This window comes from Procambarus clarkii, chromosome 37, assembly GCF_040958095.1.
Source record: "Procambarus clarkii isolate CNS0578487 chromosome 37, FALCON_Pclarkii_2.0, whole genome shotgun sequence".
Lineage (NCBI taxonomy): Eukaryota > Metazoa > Arthropoda > Malacostraca > Decapoda > Cambaridae > Procambarus > Procambarus clarkii.
The window spans coordinates 10,872,865-10,891,777 of record NC_091186.1 but is presented as its reverse complement, the minus strand read 5'-3'; the positions used below and the strand labels follow the sequence as shown (position 1 = coordinate 10,891,777).

The 18,913-nt window shown below is 38.8% G+C and overlaps 1 protein-coding gene across 2 annotated transcripts; it reads right to left on the bottom strand.

Moving 5' to 3' along the window:
* Window positions 1–429: 429 nt before the first annotated feature.
* Window positions 430–18,564, bottom strand: pen-2 (presenilin enhancer). 2 transcript variants are annotated; one of them, XM_069337111.1, is made up of 3 exons: window positions 18,020–18,564; window positions 12,911–13,015; window positions 430–620 (listed from the first exon to the last, which is right to left on the bottom strand). In XM_069337111.1, the coding sequence occupies exons 1-3, from the start codon at window positions 18,078–18,080 to the stop codon at window positions 445–447; spliced, it is 342 nt and encodes a 113-aa protein (XP_069193212.1). In that variant the 5' UTR covers window positions 18,081–18,564; the 3' UTR covers window positions 430–444. The 2 variants fall into 2 exon arrangements, with proteins under 2 accessions (XP_069193212.1, XP_045610509.1); XM_045754553.2 differs by lacking the exon at window positions 430–620 and adding an exon at window positions 9,515–10,198 and having other exon boundaries at window positions 18,020–18,533.
* Window positions 18,565–18,913: the final 349 nt, after the last annotated feature.

Below are 18,913 nucleotides of genomic sequence, written 5' to 3'. Positions count from 1 at the left end.
ATGCCCATCCTGTGGGTTGGTAGTGTACCCATGCCCATCCTGTGGGTTGGTAGTGGACCCAAGCCCATCCTGCGGGTTGGTAGTGTACCCATACCCATCCTGTGGGTTGGTAGTGTACCCATGCCCATCCTGTGGGTTGGTAGTGGACCCATGCCCATCCTGTGGGTTGGTAGTGTACCCATGCCCATCCTGTGGGTTGGTAGTGTACCCATGCCCTAGCACTCTCATGGTCATTGTACCTTGCATTATGTCCGTAGTCAGTGTTTCGTGGGTTTTATGGGGGAAGATATTTGTTATGATGGTCAACTGACAGCAGGGCTGCTCATGGAAATATTATTATTAATATTTTATTACAATTGTTATTTTTATGCTTTTCACTCATAGAGCTGTTAACCCTAGGAACCACCTACCTGCCGAAGGGCAGGGAACTCTCTGGAGGAAGTGTCAAGCCATTACAGCTCTGTAGCACTTGGAAGGGATCAGGATAAGGATTTGGGATGGGAAGGGGGTTAAGGAATGGTGTCCAACCACTTGGATGGTTGAGGATTGAACTCCAACCTGCATGAAGTGAGATTGCTGCTCTACTGTCCAGCCCAAGTGGTTGGGCTTACCTGCCGAAGCTGTAAATGAGAAGATATTACTGTAGATTAAAATTCAGCTGGAGAAAATAAAGAACAATGGGGGGGGGGGAGGTTGACCCTTGACAAGCTGTTGTCTTCCTGTCCCTGTCTAGGCCACTAGTGTGATGGTGGTCCTCTGGTAAATTCAGGTAACTAAGGTTATTTTTCTTGTATCTTTTTAGGACTGTCATCTCTATTATGTATTGTGCTATGTATCATCTCTCTCATTTGCTCTCTAGCTCTCTACCCCCACCTATTAACTTTGGTGCTCTCTTCTTTTCACTCTTCACTCTCCTCTCCTTTATCCCCCTCCTACTTTTGTCTATATACCATATATTATGTGGATTTTCCTCACATACAATAAAACCAAAGCAGTCCCTAAAGAAACTCATATATGGAATACATATTCATGTACATTTTATACCTTCTGGGTGGTGGGTTAATAATGACCTCACTGCACACTGTTCAGTCTCAGTGGACCTTACAATGCACCCTGTCCATTCCATCTCCAAAGACCTCACAATGCACCTTGTCTGTTCAGTCTCCAGGGACCTCACAATGCACCCTGTCCATTCCATCTCCGAGGACCTTACAATGCACCATCATTCAGTCTTCGAGGACCTTACAATACACCCTGTCTGTTTTGTCTCCGAGAACCTCACATGCACCCTGTCCATTCCGTCTCTGAGGACCTCAATATGCACTATGTCTGTTCAGTCCCCGAGGATCTTACAGTGCACCCCTGTCCGTTCAATCTCCAAGGGCATCACATGGGCTAATAAGAAACTAGTAAAAGATTTACTTATAATTTATGTCCCCTAGTAGAGTATAATATGCTACATCTTAAATGTTATCCTCTCATACACACACATAAAAATATGATTAATTTTAGTAAGTGATCAGAGTACAAAGTTCAGTTATAAAGCATTACTGTATAGTCTTTGTCAAACAAGCCCAATAGGCCTAAGTACAATACAGTCTAAACTCTTAACTTTCATCCTTGAGAGATCCTTATAAAAGTAATCCTTATAAAAATGAGTCTTGAGGGCTTCAGTTAACATGTGACAATCACTAAGAATGGCACAGGGTGTGACAGTTCCCTGGCATGGTACAGTGTGACACTTCCCTGGTGTGATAGTGTGACAATCTGAAGGCATGATATTCACTATGCGTGGCTGCTAGTCCTTTAATATGATTACCCAAATCAAAGCCCAAGCTGGAAACATTATCCTGAACATATAGAGTCCATACCATAATAAAATTTTCTTATATTAATATATACTGAGCTTGACCAAATTCCACAAACTTCTACAACATGACGTGTTGGCTTAAAACACCAAATCGGAAGACTGTACTGTATTTGTAGATAACATAACGCTGCAAGAAGAGCTGGTCGAAATGATAGCAAGGACATCACATGCACTTGGACTTAGTAACAAAACTTAAAAAAAAGTTACCTGCAGACAATCGACACCCTTCAAACTTATGTACAGTACTTGCTAGTTCCCTAATTTGCAAATCTTTGTCGCACTCGAGAAAGCCTCCTGTAAGCTCAATTTGAATGTGTCCCGTGAGTGAAATAACTACAAAACTAATTACATCACAGTTGTAGTACATGTTTATATATCCAAATTGTATACAGTATATCCCGTTTGTAATATTCGTACCACCAATCCCCACTTCATAACGTAATCAACCACACACTACTAAACCCATAATGTAATCAACCATACTGTACTATGTTAAACCCTCAAATACCTTTACTCAATCTTCACTGTTCTACTGCATCCCACTATGTTACTCCTTGCCCTTGACATTTGTCAGACATGCAGGACAAGGTATATCTTATTCTTACCAATTCTCTATATTTAGGAACTACAGAACTGCAGAAATATTTCTGTATCATTATGCATAATTTAATTATACTGTACATGTTATTGACTTAAATTATCAACTAGCAATCAACTCTGCTAATAGTAGTTGTAATTATTGTTTATTGCACAGCTAAATTTGCTAAAATTATACTTTGGGTAAACAATAATATACCAAAATTTAGTAGCAACAAAAGTTAATTAAGCAAACACAATGATGACATCAATGTCCTGCTAAAAGAATTCATTGTCAAATTCACCCAAATATTAAGTGAAAAGAAAGTGGCAAAAGATATGCAGTAACTTAATTAGGGTCCAGGATGGACCGAAATGTCATCACTTTCATTTTGTGTGTGTACTGTAATTACCTGAGTGTAGTTACAGGATGAGAGCTATGCTCATGGTGTCCCGTTTTCCCAGCACTCTTTGTCATATAACGCTTTGAAACTACTAACAGTTTTGGCCTCCACCACCTTCTCACTTAACTTGTTCCAACCGTCTACTACTCTGTTTGCGAAAGAAAACTTTCTAATATTTTTTTCGGCACCTTTGTTTCATTAGCTTGAATTTGTGTCCTCTTGTTCTTGAAGTTGTTGGTTTCAGGAATTCCTCTTTGTAAATTTTGTCGATTTTCTGTTATTATTTTGTAAGTGATGATCATATCACCTTTTTCTTCTATCTTCTAGCTTTGGCATATTTAACACCTTTAGCCTCTCCTCGTAACTCTTGTTTTTCAGTTCTGGAAGCCATTTTGTAGCATGCTTTTGCAACTTTAACAGTTTATTGATGTGCTGCTTGAGATATGAGCACCATACAGTGGTACATGTTGAGTTATACTCTACACATTCTACCATACTCTTTATCAGAGGCATGGTATGAATATACCATAAATCAAACAACCGAATAACATAATTAAAGTGAAATCAACGGCTCGCTTCAAGTGCGGGTTAGACATCCTATACATGAGTGAGTTTGACTGGGTATAAATAGGAGTTACCTGACATGGACCAATACGTCTTCTGGAGCTTCCTAAATTTATGTTATTAACAACTGAAGTATAAACCTAACAATTAGAGGTACTGTAATTAAATACTCAATGGCCACAAAAATAACTGGAGTAGAATACCGAATCCAAACTAAAGTACTTAGATAATGGAATCAAATGCCAATCTTTAATAAAAACCTAGTCAATACCAACAATTCCTGTGATAATTAATTGCTGGCAATTTTAACATCAACCTATGTTATAAATATAAGAAATCACATTGACATTATGTACTGTGTCTGTGTGATTTCTTTAATCACAATGTGTTTGTGATTAATTAATCTGGTTGGGGTAGAACTCCTATACCACAGGCAGAGTGCAAGTGGGCAATGAGTGAAACCCTGACTTGGCTTCAGTGGAAGCCTCAGGATCCCTATAGGATTCCCTTGAATCGCAGCTCTCATTGCTCTTGTCGTAGTTAAGTGGTCTAAGGTGTGTACTTGGAAGTACCCAGTGTGCAGGTTCAAATCCTCCTCATGAATCTCACTAATTTTCTCAAAAGTTTTGCTAATGGCCAGAGTAACTAACACGCAGTACTCAAGCACCTGCTTCCACTCTACACCATCTAGACATAATTATCATCAAACAACTGATAATTACTGTTTCCTAATTACTATAACACCACTAGAAATAACAAAAAAAGTATGGTATATATATATATGAATGGGAGTTCAGTAACTTTTAACTTCCAGGATTTTCTGCCGTATTGGATGCATGCTTTTGGGTTATCATCAACTGAAGGTATATTCCTTTTATATGCACAAAATCACATTTTAAATCTGCAAAACTCATTCTTCGCCGGAAAAGGAGGAGGCTGCAAGTGAACAAACAATAAAATCCATGCCTGCGGTGAAGAGCACGAAGATTTCCAACCCTCCAACCAGAGGCGAGTGTCTCAGCATTTTGCAAGACAGCTTACAAAACAGAGCTGAGGTAGTATCTACACCAAATGCAAAAGCTGCACAGACTCCGCCAGCACCACACGATATGAGGCAACAGTATGTGGCAAGTGTGATGTCAACGAAGAAAATGGACATGCCTGGATATCAATTATTATCCTAATTATCATCAATTATACTATTACTATTAAACCTATATGATCACTAAATAATATTGGTTTTATTAAATACAGTAGTTGCAGATATGCCTAAAATTGTGCAGTACTGTATTCTTATCCTTATTATTATACAATGGTAATCTATGATACATCTGACGAAATCAAAATCCCTATTACTTATAATTATGTATATACTGTACAATTATAAATAATTAATTTTCCTTAAAATATATATATATATTATATATATATATATATATATATATATATATATATATATATATATATATATATATATATATATATATATATATATATATATATATGTCGTACCTAGTAGCCAGAACTCACTTCTCAGCCTACTATGCATGGCCCGATTTGCCTAATAAGTCAAGTTTTCATGAATTAATATATTTTCTCTAAATTTTTTCTTTTGAAATGATAAAGCTACCCATTTCATTATGTATGAGGTTATTTTTTTTTCATTGGAGCTAAAATTAACGTAGATATATGACCGAACCTAACCAACCCTACCTAACCTAACCTACCCTATCTCTATAAGGTTAGGTTGGGTTATGTAGCCGAAAAACTTAGGTTAGGTTAGGTTAGGTTAGGTTAGGTAGGTTAGGTAGTCGAAAAACAATTAATTCATGAAAACTTGGCTTATTAGGCAAATCGGGCCTTGCATAGTAGGCTGAGAAGTGAGTTCTGGCTACTAGGTACGACATATATATATATATATATATATATTAAATATGACCGAAAAAGTAAGATTAATAATTCTAACACGAATTTTCTCAATCTTTCGTACATTTCTTTTCACTGTTGGAGGTAAATCAAAAATCAATTCTCCAAAATTCATTTTTATTTCTAGTCTGACGCGACACGAGCGCGTTTCGTAAAACTTATTACATTTTCAAAGACTTTAGTTCACAAATACACAACTGAATAGAACTTACGCATCTCCGATTTTATATCTACATTTGAGTGAGGTGGAAGGGGTGATGTGGCATTAACACAAGACAGAACAAGATGTGGCATTAATAGGGTATTAATTTCATCAACACAAGACAGAACAAGAGTATTAATAGGGTATTAATTTCATCAACACAAGACAGAACACGAAACAATGGATATTGAATAGAAGTGTTTGTAGAAAGCCTATTGGTCCATATTTCTTGATGCTTCTATATTGGAGCGGAGTCTTGAGGTGGGTAGAATATAGTTGTGCAATAATTGGCTGTTGATTGCTGGTGTTGACTTCTTGATGTGTAGTGCCTCTTCGATAGATACAGCGATAGCAGGCGGCTTGACGTTTGCGAGGCACTACACATCAAGAAGTCAACACCAGCAATCAACAGCCAATTATTGCACAACTATATTCTACCCACCTCAAGACTCCGCTCCAATATAGAAGCATCAAGAAATATGGACCAATAGGCTTTCTACAAACACTTCTATTCAATATCCATTGTTTCGTGTTCTGTCTTGTGTTGATGAAATTAATACCCTATTAATACTCTTGTTCTGTCTTGTGTTGATGAAATTAATACCCTATTAACGCCACATCTTGTTCTGTCTTGTGTTAATGCCACATCACCCCTTCCACCTCACTCAAATGTAGATATAAAATCGGAGATGCGTAGGTTCTATTCAGTTGTGTATTTGTGAACTAAAGTCTTTGAAAATGTAATAAGTTTTACGAAACGCGCTCGTGTCGCGTCAGACTAGAAATAAAAATGAATTTTGGAGAATTGATTTTTTATTTACCTCCAACAGTGAAAAGAAATGTACGAAAGATTGAGAAAATTCGTGTTAGAATTATTAATCTTACTTTTTCGGTCATATTTAATAATATATGTCTACAGGAAAGACTGCTACCAAAATATACTAATATATATATATATATATATATATATATATATATATATATATATATATATATATATATATGCGAACAAGCCTGAATGGTCCCCAGGACAATATGCAACTGAAAACTCACACCCCAGAAGTGACTCGAACCCATACTCCCAGAAGCAACGCAACTGGTATGTACAAGACGCCTTAATCCACTTGACCATCACGACCGGACAAAATGAGGTGATAGCCGAGGCTATTTGAACCACCCCACCGCCGGCACTCGGATAGTTATCTTGGGCATAGCATTTTACCAAATCACCTCATTCTTTGGGGCACACGTGAGGAACACAAATGCGAACAAGCCTGAATGGTCCCCAGGACAATATGCAACTGAAAACTCACACCCCAGAAGTGACTCGAACCCATACTCCCAGAAGCAACGCAACTGGTATGTACAAGACGCCTTAATCCACTTGACCATCACGACCGGACAAAATGAGGTGATAGCCGAGGCTATTTGAACCACCCCACCGCCGGCACTCGGATAGTTATCTTGGGCATAGCATTTTACCAAATCACCTCATTCTTTGGGGCACACGTGAGGAACACAAATGCGAACAAGCCTGAATGGTCCCCAGGACAATATGCAACTGAAATGCTATGCTATTTGGTAAAATGCTATGCCCAAGATAACTATCCGAGTGCCGGCGGTGGGGTGGTTCAAATAGCCTCGGCTATCACCTCATTTTGTCCGGTCGTGATGGTCAAGTGGATTAAGGCGTCTTGTACATACCAGTTGCGTTGCTTCTGGGAGTATGGGTTCGAGTCACTTCTGGGGTGTGAGTTTTCAGTTGCATATTGTCCTGGGGACCATTCAGGCTTGTTCGCATTTGTGTTCCTCACGTGTGCCCCAAAGAATGAGGTGATTTGGTAAAATGCTATGCCCAAGATAACTATCCGAGTGCCGGCGGTGGGGTGGTTCAAATAGCCTCGGCTATCACCTCATTTTGTCCGGTCGTGATGGTCAAGTGGATTAAGGCGTCTTGTACATACCAGTTGCGTTGCTTCTGGGAGTATGGGTTCGAGTCACTTCTGGGGTGTGAGTTTTCAGTTATATATATATATATATATATATATATATATATAAATTTTCCTAAATATATATATATGTGCATCAAGCTTGAATGGTCCCCAAAGTAACATGCATCAGAAAACTCCATAACCCTGAAGGATCCAAACGTGGACAGCCATAGCTCTATGCCCCTTAGCGTGTCCAGTACTGTACTGCTAGGCCACACTGACTGAACAATAGAATTGGAAGTCGTCTGACCTTTAACCCAATTCCCAACAGCTCTCAGTGACCATTTTGGGCACAGATGTTTCATCAAATCACTTCATCGTGCTGAGGCCCACGCGAGTATCATTTGTGCATCAAGCTTGAATGGTTCCCAAGGACACTGGTCCAGGGTGGACCGAAACATCGTCATCTCCTCTTCTGGTGTGTGGTTTGGTCATCATATTTTCAATCACGTTATTGTGACTCATCATCTACCACCACTAGTTGGATGTGAGAGGACCCTTAGCCTTGGAGAAGAAATTAAATAACAGCTGAGGGATCCATTTCAGACTCCAGGAATGCATTTGGATACTGTCTTATCCTGCCACTATAGTGTATTACATATTACTCCTTAATAACTAATAACAAAACTAAACCACAATAACAGGCATACTGCTAAGATCAACAGACATGGGTATACTCCTAATACCACAGTCTTTAAAATGCTCTAACAAAACATATTTTTTCTAGACTTTATGAAAACAATTGAGCAGAAAAAATGTATAATGTATTCTATTCTGTCTTTTATTTGTATCTTTGGTTAGACTAATTAGAGAACTCTCTCTTCAGAGTGATACGTTATCTTCAACCGACGTTTTCTTCCACCTTGGTGTATTAACTCTACATTCATAACAACCACACATTATTCAGAACAGCTTAAAATGGAGATTTGTGTTTTGTTAACTCATGCAAAGCCACACATGAAATTTGTTCTAAACCACACATGAAATTTGTTCTAAGCCACACATGAAATTTGTTAAGGAACGACATTTCAGCTCCCATTATTCATTAAGCAAGCAGAGGATGACAAAATGCAGTGCCAGCCTTGAGAATCAATAGCATGACCTAAACTGTACACACCTTGTCACTGAGAAACACTAGTGCTAATGGGTACCTTTTGGAATTTACTCAAATGTCTCAACTGGTGAAACATCAAGAAACAGCTGATAGTCATAACCATTTACATGAAGTGTCTCATCTATGAAGGACGTTCTCTAGCTGTAGCTAGTGGCTATAGTCACCTAACAGCTTTATTAACAAAGGTCAAATAATAACTATGTTGTTAAAAAAATTCAACTGAAGCCTTGATAAGTTTGAACCTACGCGTTGGGTGTTCCCAGGCACACTCTTGTCGACTAGGTTAATAGGTTCAAACCCTCGTCAAGGCTCCTGTTGGATTTGTTCATTGATATATCACGTTAATGTGTTTTTTCTGTGTACTCAAGTTCATATTTACACACTTCAAAATGCTTGTCCCAATACTGATGGATTAAGTTCTGCAGACTGCCAGTATTTACAAAACAGGAGTCATGCAACTAACCTGGGAGAGTTGTGCCTCTTACCTTGATCAGGCACTTTAGTCTACATTTATTACCTAGTTCACAACCTCCTAAGCACTATGAGGTCATCTATAATAATAATAACCTTGGGCCGAGGACAACCTCATAGTTCTTTAGAGCTTGTGAATCGTGTGCTAAATTCTGACTAAACTGTCAAGAGGGACATCTCTCCTGAGTGAGCATGAGAGGGCTGTACTCTGAGGTCACATAAAAATTATGTTACAAAATATCTAAGACAATCCTGAGAAGTACAACACCTTCACACAAAACTGCTGTAGTAATGACCAGCCTTTATAATAGCAAACACTCGATGTACAATATACAAGATAAGTATAAACAAAAACTTCCGGCAGGTATATTCCAAGGATGAGTGAGCACACAAGAATCAATTTAAGTAAAGTATTTTTTATTGAGTTTATATTCTTGGGTCATACTCTTGCTTTTACTGAGACCAGGGGCTTGATTTATCAAGCACGTAAATGTTCCTAACAAAACCCGTACATCTTTCTTGAATCATGTTGGCTTGGTTTACATTTATTAATTTATTGTCCATAACAATAAACAACATTGGGTAGCAAAATTTCCAACCTTAGAAACTGTTTAATAAATCCAAACTGAGCTGCCATGATTAAGAAAATATACAGAAGCCTTGCAATTCTGCACAAATGCTTGATGAATGCTGACCCTTGCCTTTTCAATGTATAGGTACCATGCTAAAGATCATGCCCTTCTGTCTCCTTGATGACATGTATTCTATGAGCAATATAAAAGTGCAAGATAACTACTTCAATTACATTAAGACATATGAAAAATAATTCTACCCCTTTCATTAATTCTACATTTTGTTGTGACTAAAGACCAAACATACATCAGTCAACCTTGACCCCTTTTTTTTTGGTCAGCACATGCGTAATGTGCATGAGGAGTGACTATGGCACTCCTTTAGGAATGATGAAGGACATATAGTCAGCTGTGGCTCCCCACGCACTGCGGTTCTGTTGGAACACCACTACCCAACTGATGAGTCCTACCAGCCACACCAACGCACCCACCGCTGATATGATCACATCTGTTAACAGAATACCAATAAATACAAAAACCTGTTTGCAGTCTTAGCCTCTTAATACAAGTGCTTATAGAGTTGTAATTATTATTATTACCATAATCAGCATTAGCATAATCTTAACATTATCTGGTACTATTAATATAACTTTTAATTGTTATTACATTATTATGGCAGGGGTACCTATTGCAGTAAGTATACTGTAGGGAAGAACCATGCAGGGAGAACCGAGTATATGTGTACAGTAGAGTGTAGAGGGACACTTGAATATTGGAAGACAATTGAGTATTTGGGAGAGCTTGAGTGTAGGGAAGAATTGAGTGCAGAGACAGCTGAGTGTTAGGGTACAATAGTGTGAGGTGGGAGAGTTGAGTGTGCATGCCCACTGTGCGAGACAAGTTACTAATTACAGCGCTGACAGGAGGGGCTCACCAGGAGAAAATTCCATATCTAAATGCTACAAATAGTTTAGGCTGAGCAAATGAACAAGTTTGAAATACTACTGATTACTTCTTGGTTAAGCTTATGAGCTGCCACAACAATAATAACATACAAGTGGCTGACCAGCTGATGTGTGTAAATATAAAATCTATACAAACTTTATACATGCCATTAACAATTTTTAATTAATTTAATTTAATTTGTTATTAGTTTTGTTTGGGACAGGAAACCTGTGTTTATTATACTTTAGGCTTGTATTGTGGTCCCCCCGACCGGGGAGCCGGTCGGCCGAGCGGACAGCACACTGGACTTGTGATTCTGTGGTCCCGGGTTCGATCCCGGGTGCCGTCGAGAAACAATGGGCAGAGTTTCTTTCACCCTATGCCCCTGTTACCTAGCAGTAAAATAGGTACTTGGGTGTTAGTCAGCTGCCACGGGCTGCTTCCTGGGGGTGGAGGCCTGGTCAAGGACCGGGCCGCGGGGACACTAAAGCCCCGAAATCATCTCAAGATAACTTCAAGAAAGATAACCCCCCAAGGTTGAACCACTGACCCTCCCCAGGGTGCAACCCCACAACTGTTGCCTAACTCCTGGGTACCCTTTTACGAGTATGTGTACAGAGGCATCAAGTGAAAGGGTATGTGCCCAACCATTTCTTTCCCTCCTGGGATTTGAATCCAGAATACCCGTTGTAAGTTGAGAACGAAGCACAAGACTTTAAATTACAGTATCTTCAATATTAAGTAGAATTTCTACTGACACACAATGCAAAATTCCAGAGTTGAATGTAATGAATTGCCGCAGTGTGGGTAACCAGACGGTGAGACAGATCCCCCATTTGCAAGGAAATTTAGCCAGTATAACCATGTATATTAGGACTACATTACAACTCCTTTGGCTTCCACCCTATTAGGCAACACTCCCAGAATAACAGACCTGGTTCCAGAATGGTTGGACCTGTGAGAGTCCAGAGACTAGTACTCCGGAATATTGGAGATACGTGCCAGGCATCTGAATGTTTACCGGCTCATTTCTCAAGAACATGCAGAGCATTAGGCTTCCATATTAAAGGCCATGATAGTAAGGTCTGTCAGCACATTTTTAGTAGCCACTTTATTTTTTTGCTTCAATGTCATTTGTCCAGAGACTCACACCAGATACCCTCATTCAATGACTCATTTCTCAAACACCACTGACTGTTAGGTCTGATATTAATAGGCAAAGTAGGGTGCTATGTGGGGCAAGTGTCAGTGGAATTTACAGTTTGTGGGGAAATATTGTACAATGCTGTTCTTGGTTTGGTGGTCAGAGATCAGGAAATGGAGCAAATGTCAGGAAAGGTCCCAGACACCTTTTATTGCACAATAATGCCTCTTACTAGATGGCTACCCCTCGCGTCATCCTGCCGCTTTGACTCATACATCAAGCTGACTACAAAATATAACAAAATAAATAAAATACTGCATAACCCACTTAAATCTGAAGATTAACAAAATTACTTGCTTATGATTTTCAGAAAAACTGTTATTGAATCATAGAAATATTAATGTTATAAAATATATTTTAATGTTTCTATAGGATTCTTTTCTTGTTTCAGTATGATTTTAGACCATACCCGACAAGTTTTAGACATTTATCTGGTCTCGTTCTATGCATGGGTGCAGGTTCTATACATTTTTTTTTGGGGTGCAGACATCCAAAGACTGCTAGCTGTCTGGAGACTGGCAACTTTACCCCCGTGTTCTCTCTCTCTTTTTATATACTGTTCCCTCTACAGGAAGAAAGAATACTGTACACATCTGTTATGCACCACAGTAAAAAAAAATACAGTAGTATCATATAGAGTACACATTATACAAAAATAATCCATATTATATATATATATATATATATATATATATATATATATATATATATATATATATATATATATATATATATATATATATATATATATATATATATATATTTTATATAAACCATAACCTTTCCATTGCATTATTTATGAGTTCATTTTTTTTTAATTCGAGTTAAAAATAACGTAGAAATATGACCAAACCTAACCTTCCCTATCTCAATCTAACATAACTAAGTCAGTAATTCATGTTCTTAATATAATATAATAATATTAATTCAAATAAACCAATTGGATTTTTTTTTAAATAACAAAAATGACTGCCTATTAGACAAATTGGCCTTGCATGACAAATAGCCAAGAAATGTGTTCTGGCTATTAGGTATGAAATATATATATACTGTATATATTAATGTACTCACATTTGCGTATTTGCTTCTGCTCTGGGTAGGGAGGAGTCCAGAAAGCTTCTTTAAAAAACCACATCGCATTGATGGCCCACATGAATGGCAGGAGCGCAAACCCAGCTGCAGAAGAAAATGAATGGGTTAAACAGCTAAAGTGGCAATACAGAGATCATGATCAATGAGATTAAAGAGGATCAGTGTTTGCAACAGGTCTGAAAGGGGCAAGGGGGGGGGAGGGGGTCTAAAATCAGACAAAAATATTAGCTCTATGTCATTATTACTCTATAATAAACTCAATCTAGCCTACCTTAGCCTAACCAAATCTACCCTATCTTGCCTAAATTAACCTAATGAACGTAAGAGATAAAACATGTTTTACACTGTGTGTGTGCACAGTATGTGACATCACCTACGTCAATAAAGTTTATGACAGTACAGTTTGTATGTCTACCGACAGATCCAGCCAAAGAGAAATGCTGACCTTAGGCCTATCCTTGTTTTAATTTGTAAAATTGTCTGCTCAACAGTGGCCAGCATTAGGACATAAGGTTTATTGTATCAAAATATACATACATCTCAAAATTAGTAAATAATAAGTAAGTGCACTGTAGTTAGTATCCAAACAATGCACCAAGCCAGAAAGACTGAAAATAACTTCAAATTCATTCTAAAAGCTTTTTATACAATTATATTAATTTAGAGTAATGCATTTCTAGTAATGACTTTGTGATGGCTTTAAACACCTTGAGAAAGCCCTAAACTACAAAACTGTAAATCGATACGGTCATTTACCCACATCAGATTGCGTCCCATTTGTAGTGGGGGTAATCACCATCATAAAGGTACAAGCCGGTATGACTACATAGTACTGTACAGGGAAAAGGGGCGAAGTTATTGAGTGCTCAGAGGACCTGGAGGAAAGTTTAACCACTGCACTGCGCCAAACAAAAATGTTGTTTTGATAGTTGTGCGTTATTTTTTATTTTTTACTTAGGCTATATTTTAATGTTTTTAATGTTTTCTTCACTGTGTTTTGAAATGAAAAAGTTGAGTTTGGAAACATTTTGACATTAACTTTACCTGACCATTTATAAAAACAATAAAAATATGACCTTAACAATTGCACTATGAAGTTTTTGCCAAAACCAAGTGCGCAGTGCAAGGGTCAATGTGGTTCTTATATGACCAAAGAGTAGGAGACAGCCTATATATGCCATCCTCTAAGGATATTTCAATCATTCTCTACTCATTCATAAAAAAATTGAACTTTGAGATTTAAGTTTTGTATACTTGGTAGTTCTCATATTTTAAAGTTTTGAGAATGGAATATTCTTAAGGTAATTTGGTACTGTATATACAGAAATAAAATATGACCTTAACAAATTTTTGAAACTTCTATAAAGTTTCTATGATATCTTCTGTATCCAACCTGTATCCCAGCCAGAATATACTGTAAGTCATCATACACACGTCCAATCAGCTTGACATCGCACATCTGCATGCTCATGGAGAGAACCCTAAGGGAGGAAATCATTCACCATCTCACAGTGAACAATCTTGTAAAATCAACACAACATGGTTTTGTTAAAAATAAATCCTGTCTTACAAATCTGCTCACATATTTGGAAATGGTAACCGGCTATTCAGACAAAGGACTTCCGGTAGATGTAGTTTACACGGACTTTGCTAAAGCTTTTAACAAGGCACCACATGAAAGAGTAGCAAGGAAACTACAGGCACATGGAATAAATGGTAGAATACTAGAATGGATAAAACAATGGCTAAAACAAAGAAAATAAAGAATCCTGCTAAATGGGAAGGAATCTGACTGGAGAAATGTAATAAGTGAGAACAGTTGAGAATATTACAAACCACATCATCAAATTTGCAGATGACACAAAGATCTATGGTAAAGTGGGAAGAGAGAATGATATCGAGGTCTTGCAACTTTAAAGAGATCTACATGAACTCCACAAATGGTCAGATGACTGACAAATGCTTTTTAATATCAATAAATGCAAGACCTTGCATGTGGGGCATAACAGTCCATGTCACAACTACCAAATTAATAACATTACTGTGCAGGAGATTGATGAAGAAAAGGACCTTGGAGTCTGAATCTTTCACTCACTGGAAGTTGCCCAACAGTTAGGGGAAGCAGTAAAAAGAAGAAAAATAAGCTAACCAAACCCTTGGAATAATCAAGCATACCTTTGACTTTAAGGGGGTTGAAGACTACCTCACAGGAAGGAAAGCCAAGGTTTGCTTCAATGGAGCAGTCTCCAGAACAATGAATATGGAACTCGGGACCCCCCAAGGCGGAGTCTTAAGCCCTACACTATTCAATGTACTTATGAACGCCATTGCAAATATTGATTTTCCGGAAGGAACACAACAAGTGGGATATGCAGATGATGTCCTAATACAAGCTCCCACCTTGGGAAAAATTGAACAGTCCATTGAACTCCTCGGAAGGAAATGTATTGAGCTCGGTTTCACTCTCTCCACAAACAAGACGAAGGCATACTCCCATCACAAGCGGAGAGCAAATGAAGAACTGCAAATTAATGGTGTAACACTTGAATGGGTTGACCACTACCGGTACCTTGGCGTCACTGTCGGCTCTAACAAGGGAAAGAAAGAGGAGCTCAATCAACTCATAGGAACATGCAAAAGTCGACTCAGGGCACTGAAAGCTATGACCTGGAATGGACATGGAGCCTCTATTGCCGTGCTCAAAATGATGTACACAGCCTATGTGCGCTCCGTCATAGACTATGCCGCACCAGTACTGTGCACCTACTCCCAAAGCGATATGAAAAGGCTTGAAAGCATTCAAAATGAAGCCATGACAATCATTCTTGGAGTCCCAAGAACTGCCAAAACGTCTAATCTACGAGAGGAGTTGTCCCTTCCCAGTATTAAAAGCAGAATTCAGGAGCTGAATGCTAAGCTTGCAATTAGGATAGCCAGAGATCCCCATTACAATGATATTGCCAAGAAAAAACTGAGCTCTGTGCTACTTTCAGGGGGAAACAGGAGAAGCAAAAAATGGCATCACAGAGCAGTCTGCTACCTTGAAGAGCTTCACCTGCTTGAGCAAGCCCGTGAGCTCCTGCCTGTAGAGAGGTTACCTCCCTGGGAGGATGACTCATGCAAGATCATCATCAATGAAATGGCAATGAAAAAATCCAACATGATACCACAAGAAATGAGGCACAAGTATCTCGAGGACATTTATAAAGAAGCCGGAGATGAACTAGATCAAATCTACACTGACGGGTCATCTAATCCTATCAATGGCAGGGCTGGTGCAGCATACACGGTAATCAAGGATAATACCTTCCAACGCAGAAATGAAGAAAAAGCACGTATTGAGAACTATGCCTCTTGAACGCAAGCAGAGCTAACTGCCATTGTTATGGCGTTAAGGTTTCTTGAACGGAACACTAATGGTGCAGTGATTTGCACCGATTCAAAAGCAGCACTGCAAAGCCTAAGTAAAAATCAGGCAGAAAATCTTGCAATAGTCGCTGAAATCAAGAGAGCTGTGAGAGTACTTACCAATCAGGGAAGAGTCATCAAGTTTCTGTGGATCCCCTCCCATGTTGGAATATGTGGGAATGAACGAGCAGATGTGCTGGCTGCTGAAGGCGCTGAAGGAGACCATATTGAATACTTCATACCCAAGACTCAACTACAAATTAGAGGTATTATCAGGCAACATCACCGTGACAAGGTAACTGAGGAAAGGAGGATAGAAGCACAAACCAGTGAATCTGTACGATGGTACAACATGGTTGCAGCTGGCAATCCCAATCAGTATGGCCGAAGAGGAGGACGACGAGGGAGAGAATCTGTAATAGCGAGAATCCGTCTTGGATACAAATATCCATGGAGATTTGGAATGGAAACAACAGTTGATCAGCGAAGTTGCAGAATCTGTGGTGAGAGTGATGGACACCGCCTTGACCACTATCTACGTGAATGTGAACACCTGAGATACATTAGGAATAACTGTAGAATAATAAACTCCACATTGTTTGAGTTAGGAAAACACTATTTGTCAAATATTGATAATGTTCTTAAAAGATTTCCCCATTTTGCACCCGCAAGATAACGTAAGCTTTTAAGGGTTGATAAATGTTAATCTTCTTGTTTGAGGAGCTGTTCACTTGAGACAGTTAAGCAAGTCCCAGCTGTGTCTGGGTACAAGTGACAGGATGAACAACCCAGCGGGTTTTCTTCCTATTGGGGAGTGTTGTACATTCTGCTATGGCGGTATGTTCACTCACAAGATGAGTGGCGCTGCCCAATAAACTCGCCCCTCGGGGCAAAATTTAAAAAAATTTAATTTTAAGGGATAGAAGGTAGTCATTCAATTGTATAAATCTCTGGTGTGTCCCACCTAGATTATTGCACCCAGACACAGAGACCTTATCTTCAGAAAGATGCAACTTCATTGGAGAAAGTTCAACACCGGGTAACAAAAATAATTCCAGAACTAAGTCAACTCTCATACCAGGACAGGTTGAGGGCCACAGGACCAACAACACACCAAACCAGACATGACAGGGCAGACCTCATCAAAACTTTAAAAATACTGAACAATTTGGAGGATGTTGATCTGGACAATTTCTTCAAAAGGTCAGATGTAACACAAAAAAGGAGCAACGGTTTCAAGCTCAACAAGCCACATTGTAGGACTGAGAACAGATGTTTTTTCACCCACAGGGTTATAAACCCATGGAGCCACCTACCTGCCAAAGCCGTATATGCAAAGACTCTTAACTTTAAAATCCAGCTTTAAAAAATCATTAGGACAAATGGGGAGACCTATTATAAGCCGCCAGCTTCCTGTCCTCGTCGAGGCAGCTAGTGTAGTAGTGGCCCTCAGGGATATTCAGGTTAATACACAAGACGCTTCATCAACGGACTTTAGACTTACCTAACCTTACCCAACCCAACCAGACTCATCCAAGCCTAACCTACCAGAATGTACCACATCCTTGTATAACAATATATATGGTTTTGACAATCACAAAACGAACTTTATCGAATTGCTTTGCATCCTATTTGACGGCCCGGGCCACAGCCTGGGGTCACACGGGGCACGACACTTACCCATGTAGTACTTCCGACACAGTGTCAGTTTCCTCTCGTTGGGCATCTTGGCCAGGCTCATGGCTCTCAGGTCTTGAAGATCAGCGCTTGATCCACCTCCTGGCGCTCACCAGTCCGTATCTGGCCTGCAGACTCGAGCTCCCGAGTGTGAGTAACTCGTGTAGGTGGTGAGTGAAGGTCTTTCCTCTTCCTCCTGCAGATCACAACTTGTGATCTATGAACCCTCCTCCTCCTTCTTGATGGTACGGTGAGTGTGTGCTTGAAGTATTGTGGCTATGTGAGTGCCTCTTGCTGGCCGTGAGTGCCTCTGACTGGCCGTGAGTGCCTATGACTGCAATTGTTTACTCAGATCAGTGTGTGACTGGTTCCTCCCGAGGCTGGGTAACCTCCGTCCATCACTCACTACTTCCCTCTCACTGAACGGTAAATATTCCTAAACAAACTATTTCTGTAATAATTACTTTAATATTTATTACGTGAAAAAAGAGCTTTATGTCCAAGTATAAAGGAGGATTATGGAGGTAGCATAGAGGTGGGCGGCCAGTGACCAGCCCAACCAGGAATTAACACAACATTGTTTTTCTGAGGATTACATATAAAGGATCAAAGAATTATTATTATTTTTTTTATTATTTTTTTACAAACGTATTATCTATACAATAATAATATTTTGACTTTATTACACCTCTTACATTACTTTGTATTACAGTACGTCTCAATAATAATAATAATACATATGCACTGTTATTTCATCCTCTCCGCCTCCATATTGCATTATTTTAACAAAAATATAAAAAAATGAATAAAATTCTTAATGGAAGAAATTAAGCTATATTTTACATTTATTTAGTTATTTTAAATTGAAACTATTACATTGTTGTTTACTATTAAAGC